The sequence below is a fragment of the Hydractinia symbiolongicarpus genome, chromosome 5, assembly GCF_029227915.1.
Source record: "Hydractinia symbiolongicarpus strain clone_291-10 chromosome 5, HSymV2.1, whole genome shotgun sequence".
Classification (NCBI taxonomy): domain Eukaryota; kingdom Metazoa; phylum Cnidaria; class Hydrozoa; order Anthoathecata; family Hydractiniidae; genus Hydractinia; species Hydractinia symbiolongicarpus.
In genome coordinates this window covers 10453759-10461600 of record NC_079879.1, presented here as the reverse complement: position 1 = coordinate 10461600, position 7842 = coordinate 10453759, and the positions used below count along the sequence as shown (strand labels likewise).

Here is a 7842-nt window from a genome sequence, read left to right as displayed (position 1 = left end):
ATGGAGAAAGAAGACAACTTAACGATTTCAGTTGAGCTAGTCAGAGATATATTCAAAGAAATGTTTCTACAGCAACAAAAAGATATTTTGAAGATTATTAGTAGTAACAGGGCAATTCTGAACGACAGACTTGATAAAATGAAAAATGAACTAGAAGAAATAAAAGAAACATGTACTTGCTTAAAAGATGAAAATAAAGAACTTAAATCCAAAGTTACAACAAACGAAGAAAGGATTAAAAAATTGGAGGATGTGAAAAAAGATCTGGAGGAGAGTGTTACCGTAACACAAGACATACAGGAAAAGAAAATTAAAGAATTGGAAAAAAGGGTAAAACACAGTAACCACAAAGAAGAGAAAGATAGAAAGAAATTAAGAGAACTGGAAGAGGAAGATAGAGAGAAATTTAGACAGCTTGAAGATAGACAGAGACGGAACAACTTAAGGATCAGTGGGTTGCAGGAGAATGATGGTGAGAGCTGGGATGACACGGAAAAGAAAGTTTTGGATCTATTTGAGAATAAGCTTGGAGTTAAAAATGTTGTCATTGAGCGCGCGCATAGGATTGGAAAAAAGAACGAGGAGAAGGCAGAACAAAACACTTATGACCAAGAAGATGTACAGAAACCACCAGCACGAACTATTGTTTTGAAGCTTCTAAATTATAAAGCTAAGACCGAACTTTTAAAGAATACTAATAAACTTGCAGGGACAGGAATTTACATAAACGAAGACTTCTCGTATGAAACAAGAATGATTAGGAAGAAACTGTTTGGTGAGATGAAAACACACAGGGCGGAAGGGAGGTATGCTGTAGTGTTATATGATAAATTGATAGTTCGAGAATTTAGGGATAGGATTGCTAATGCCTAGTTTTGTTGCACATAGCCTAAGGCTACAAATAATTTCTAGTAATTAAATTTTAATTCTAAAAATGGCTGAACAAACGAACTACGAAAACTTGGAATTCGACCCATTCCAGGGTAACGAAACTGTACTTTTAAACGATTTAACTGATCCAGACATAAATTTTTATAATAATGAGATAACTAGAAACGCAAAATATTATAATCCAGATACAAAAAATCTTTCTACAGAAATAGATATAAAATCTTTTTCAATACTTCATCTTAATATTAGAAGCATACAAAAGAATTTTGAAAATTTTAAACATCTTCTACATAACCTGAAAGTCACATTTAAAATCATTTGCTTTACCGAAACGTGGTGTAATGATATAAATATGGAGAAAAACTCAAATTTTCAATTGCAAAATTACACAGTAATTCATCAAATTAGAAATTGCAAAAAGAAAGGCGGTGGGGTGTGCATGTTTATTCATAATTCTGTTCTATTCAACCTAAAATCAGACACGTGCGCTAACAATAACGACTGTGAGTCATTAAGTATAGAGATAATAAACAAAGCAACTAAAAACATCCACATGCATTTACTCTACCGGCCACCTGCAGGATCAATAGAAAACTTTGAGAATCATGTGAAAAATATTCTTACTGATCACAAAGGCACGGGTAGAAACGTGTACCTCGTTGGTGATTTCAATCTAAACGTCCTTGATTTTAACACAAACAAATCTGTACAAAACTTTTTTAACTCAGTTTTTCAAAATGGGTTTATCCCACTTATAAATAAACCAACACGAGTGACGAGATTAAGTGCTACAGCCATAGATCATATCATAACCAACGATTTCACTAATACAACAATTAAAACAGGGATAATTAAAACAGATATTTCTGATCATTTTCCAATTTTCCTTACGTCACAAACGACTCAATTACACAATTGCTCTGAAAAAATAAAAATAACAAAAAGATTGATCAATGATAAATCTATTAGTTATTTTAATAACCTGCTGTATTGTGTGGATTGGAGCCTTGTTTTAGAGAACAATAATGCTGATAAAGCTTATGAAATCTTTCTTCAAATATTTCAACAACAATATGATCAGGCATTCCCAGAACAAACAAAATTTGTTAAAATTAAAACTTTGTTAAACCCTTGGTTAACCAAAGGTTTGTTAAAATCATCTAAAAAGAAACAGCGCTTGTATGAAAAGTTTTTGAAAAGCAGAACTCTTGAGAATGAAAGAAAATATAAACATTATAAACATTTGTTTGAAACTATTAAGAGGCGCTCCAAGAAATTTTACTATAGTGGACTGATAAATAAACATAAAAACGATGCGAAGAAAACTTGGAGTATAATCAATGAAGTAATAGGTAAAACAACACTAAGCAAAGAAAAACTTCCAAAAAGGTTGAATATTGATGGAAATAAAATCGAGAACAAGTGTCTAATAGCTGAGGATCTTAATGATTTTTTTGTGAAAGTTGGTTCAAATCTGGCATCTCAGATTGAACCTAGCAATTTGAGTTTTAAATCCTTTCTCACTGTTAATAACGCACAAATGGAAAATAACGAACTAAGTGAAAATGAATTATTCAAAGCGATCGACTCACTACAATCAAATAAAAGTCCAGGTTTTGATGACGTCAATAGTAACGTTGTAAAACAAACAAAAAATGCTCTAAAAATTCCACTAATGCATATATTTAACCTTTCCCTGCTGCAAGGATATTTTCCTGAAAAACTTAAAATTGCAAGAGTTTTACCAGTATATAAAACAGGCGAAAAGACTAATGCATCTAATTATAGACCAATATCAGTTCTTCCATGTTTCTCAAAAATACTAGAACGCATAATGTACAATAGATTTTACTCTTTTTTAACTGCTAATAATATTTTATACGACAATCAATTTGGCTTTCAAGCAGGTCATTCTACTGATCATGCAATAGTTAAACTTGTTAATGAAATATCAAAGGCGTTTGACGAAAACAAGTACATGCTAGGAATTTTTATAGATCTAAGCAAAGCATTTGACACCGTAGATCACAAAATTCTACTAGAAAAACTCAAAAACTACGGTATCCGCAATTCCAACATTCGCTGGTTTGAAAGTTATTTATCCAATAGAAAACAGTACATTTCCTTTGACGGTGGAAGTACAAACTACAAAACAATCATCTGTGGAGTTCCACAAGGTTCCATATTAGGACCACTCTTATTCCTTATATATGTAAATGATTTAAACAAAGCTTCGAATATTTTACATTCAATTTTATTTGCAGATGATACAAATCTGTTTTATGCACATAAAGATGTAAAAACATTATTTCGCACAGTCAATTATGAACTCTCTAAGCTGGCAGAATGGTTTAAGGCAAACAGACTGTCCCTAAATATTTCTAAAACAAAGTACACACTTTTTCACAGGCACAATAAAAAAGATGATATGCCATTGAAGCTTCCTGATTTATCTATTAATAATATAAGTATAAAAAGAGCACAATCCATGAAATTTTTAGGAGTTATTCTTGATGAAAATGTTACTTGGAGAGAACATATAAATATTTTAGAAGAAAAGGTCGCAAAGAATATTGGCATCCTATTTAAAGCAAAATTCGTTCTAGATCAGAATTGTTTAAAAAACATATATTCTTCTTTCATTCACTGCTATCTAAATTATGCAAATATTGCGTGGTGCAGCACCAACGCTACAAAATTGACAAAATTACAAAATAAACAAAAACATGCAATCAGAATTATTTTAAATGTTGACAGGTACACTCACTCCAGAGAGTTATTCAAAAAGATCAGTGTACTGAATTTATACCAACTAAACATTTATCAAACTCTTATTTTTATGTTTAAGCTTGAAAACAATATGTTACCAAGAGTATTTAATGATATGTTTCAGAAGATACAACATAAATATCCATCCAGATTTTCAATTAACAGTTTTTTTCAACCTAGAACTAATTATACAATCACAAAGTTCTCTATAACTAGCAGAGGACCTAAATTGTGGAATACATTTCTTGATAACGACATGAAAACTATTACATCACTTAACGAATTTAAACATAAACTAAAACATAAACTATTGACTACTGACAATCTATGTTTATTTTAGAACACACGACAGTTACAACGTACGACACATATAACACAACTCCTCATCATCTTCAATGCTAACCTTTTATATAGGTTGGGGGCTTGGTGATAAGGCTATTATAGCCTTCTTCTCGCTCCTGCCATTTTTTACCTCTCTAGCTAATATTTTTAGCATATGCAATCCTATCTTTAGATTACACGATATAATAGCTGAAGATTTGTATTTTATTCTTACGGAAAACTGTAAATTCTTCAACGGCAAAATAAATTAAAAAAAAAAAAAAAAAAAAAAAAAAATTAAAAACAGGACTCGGTAGTAGGCAGGGTTCACACTTCTCTCAAGTTCATGGGACTTATATAATATGTTAGATTCAATAATCAAGTCACGCAAACCACCATCGGTGAACCGCTTACCAATTACAGCCATAAAAATACACGAAGTGTGAAATGCTCCCATCCTCAGTGAAATGAAAAATTGTCGAATGTCTAGTTGTGGTTTTTAGGGAAGAACAGTTGAAATTTCAGTACTTTTAAGCTGGATCTCGAACAATCGGTTTTTAATGTCTTCCATACTTCATACTTTTCAGGGGCAGAATTCGCTACTTTAAAAATTGCCCTACAGTGTTTAACATTTGCAAAAACACTACAACAGACTTCATGGAAAAAGTACATGAAGCCTTTTCAATGTCGTGTTTATGTCCATACGCAATGCATGATAGCCGTACACTGTGTGAAACGAGACTAAATCTACATATGTTTACATCCAACAAAGAGCTGTTGATCAGTAAATCAGGTGTAGTTAGTAGGCAAACAAGGCATATAGGTCGAAGCCAAGTGGTCGCTATTACGCTTGTATTTATACACAGATCGTCAATTGAACAGAAGTTACTCTACCCAAATTAAGTTTGCTCTTGATTGTTGAATGTCTAGCTGCGGTTTTATGAAAGAACAGTCGAAATTTCAGTACTTTTAGCTGAAACTTAAACAATCGGTTTGTAATGTCATTCATACTTCATAATTTTCAAGTGCAGAAACTGTTACTCTAAAAATTGCTCTACCGTGTTTGGCATTTGCGAAAACACTACAAAAGTCTTCATGGAAAAAGTAAATGAAGCCTTTGAGATGTTTGGATTGCTTCTAGAAACAGGAGCTCTTTCCTGAATGTTCAAAGGTCAAAGGTCTAATTTACTGAAACAACCGAATCTGTGATGTATGGATTGCTTCTAAAACAGGAGCTTTTTTCTAAATTTTTATCAAAGGTCTAATTTACGGAAACAACTGTATCTCTTACGTAATACTGATCACTCGCCTTCACTAATGGTATTTAGGACATACATTGCTTGTGATGTATTCTGTAAGACTCAAACAAACTGATCATGTATGGATAAACACTTTTTGCTGCATTGGAGGGCAATGGTGTGCATTCTAGGTTTTTCAAACTCGTTGGGTGAGCACAGTAGAACACAAGATGTGAAATTAAAAAGGAATATTTAAGCAGGTCTGCTAATTTTCCTTCTTTGTATGTGATATTATGATCAAGACTGGCGAATCGCCCTTTATGCCTTGTTTGCCTACTAACTAAACTTGATTTACTGATGAAAAACCTCTTTGTGGGAACATGTCCAGATTTTGTTTCGTTTTTATATAGTGCGAGATCATTATAGCGATATCAGTCTTTTGAACGCCGTTTTCGCCAGTTCACTTTGACTGAATAGTTAGAATATTTCTTGGAACTATTTGTTTGAAGCTTTACTGCTGTAAGCCCCCGCGTTTCTTAACCATAGTACTCTATGAATAATTATTTTTCTTGTAAATAGAGTTTGTACAGTGATGAATTGTAATTTGCTTCTTAGTCACATTCTAAAAGTGGATGACTATGTTACACAATACTAGAAAAATACGCCGTATCACACTCTACTATAAAGAAATGCATCCCTGCTTTGGTTTTCTGCTTTACTACAGACAGGTACGCTTTACTATGCTCTACCACGGCCTACCACACTCTACTACAAGCTACTACGCTCTACTACAGCGTACTACACTCTACTACAAGCAGCTACACTCTACTGCAGGCTACTACAAGCTACTACAGAGAAATAGGCTTTAGTACAGAGAAATACGCTCTACTACAGGCTACTACACTCTACTACAAACTACTACACTCTACTACAAGCTACTACACTCTACTACAGGCTACTACACTGTACTACAGAGAAATACGCTCTACTACAGGCTACTACACTCTACTACAGGCTACTACATGCTACTACCGGCTACTATACTCTACTACAAAGAAATACGCTCTACTACGGCCTGCTACAGAAAATAACGTACTGCTACACATCGCTACAAAAATTTACGCTTTACTACATTGTACTACAGGGAAAGAAAGGACTTGCTACACTCGACAAAAGAGATTGATGAGCCTCACAACAATGTGCTTCATGGAGAATAGAACATCATTATCTCCACAAGGGTTGGGAACGTACATAGGTCTAACGCATGTTGAATACGTTATCTCCTTCATATTCATAAAGTAATACGTAGACGACTTACCCTTGGATTTAATCCGATTTTGACGTCATTTAATGATTTGCGATAATTTACAGATAAAAAATCCCGAAACTTTTTTAAGTCCCTCAGTTTGGTATTTATTAACTCTTACGATTTTTTTTCGATTTATTTGGAGGTTGGGAAATATGTGACAAAAAGTTATGACAAATATGATAATGTTGCACCGAAATAAGATAAAATTTGACGCTGGCGCGATATAGTGTACGGTAATAAATACCAGCGAAAGCTACAATCCTGGACATAATATTATTGGAAAAGGCCGATTTTCGGCTATTTCTCGAACTGGCCAAATGGAATCGCCTTGTCAAAACTCTGCAGCTGGCAGGTTGCAAAAGCTTCGCTTTGGGAGATGTGTAGGCCAGGTAAGTAGCGTCGAAAATGAGCTGCTGGCAGTTTCTGCTACGTCCGCATTTCCATACAATCCACACGCCGGCCCGCTAAAGATCTAAAATTAGGGGAAACGGAGTGTGCTGACGTCAGCAAAAATTAGTATGGGTTAAGAATTTGAAACTAACCAAATAACCTAAAGTCCTAAGTCCGTTTGCGATCATTGACAGATGAACTTTGACAAGTTCGTAATGCCTTTGTCTTTTGTAGAAACAGTGTTTATAACTGCTTGTGGGACGAACTGTGAAATTAGGCCCTCTTTTCCAATAAATTAAGTCCGGGATTGTAGATAAAAGTTACAGTAAGAAAGTAACGGGAAGTTTTTCAACACTATATTTAATGTGCGCCGGATCCTCATCTCCAAGGTTTGTTTCCTATGCCAAAGCCGCTAGCGCATAGGGCTGGTTTCCACTTGTCTGGATCGGACACGGATTGGCTCTCTTTTTGTCCGCGCACGCGCAGAAGAGGGTTTTTCTTATCCAAAATGATCCGAGAGTGTTACAAAACCGATCGGAAAAAAATTGAAAAATTTTCTACTTTTTTCTGATCCAAGTATGGATTTTTTCTTACCCACCGTCTTTTTTGTATTTATTTCTTAATTTCTTCTTTCTCTTTAAAATTATCAAAAGTAGCAAAGTGTAGAGATTGAGATTTGTTCCTTCTGGCAAAGTCCCTAAAACGTACCCGCGCACGCCCACGAACAATCCCCTAATAGTCACCGTCCGGCCAAGACCTAGTCCTTATTATTCACTACAGATGACGTCATCAGGGTAGAATAGAGGTCCAATATTTTCTAACACATTTCCTAAAAAAAAAACGCGCATACAGGGGAACTTCCCCGGGGGAATTAACTGTGTTAGTCGAACAGAATGAAATCCTCTGAGAAAGTAAAATCCATAC

General features: G+C 34.4%; 1 protein-coding gene across 1 annotated transcript; it reads left to right on the top strand.

Moving 5' to 3' along the window:
* LOC130645956 (myb-like protein X) lies at positions 1–873 on the top strand. Its single transcript, XM_057452084.1, has one exon. It carries the CDS (start codon positions 1–3, stop codon positions 871–873), a length of 873 nt encoding a protein of 290 aa, XP_057308067.1.
* Positions 874–7842: the final 6969 nt, after the last annotated feature.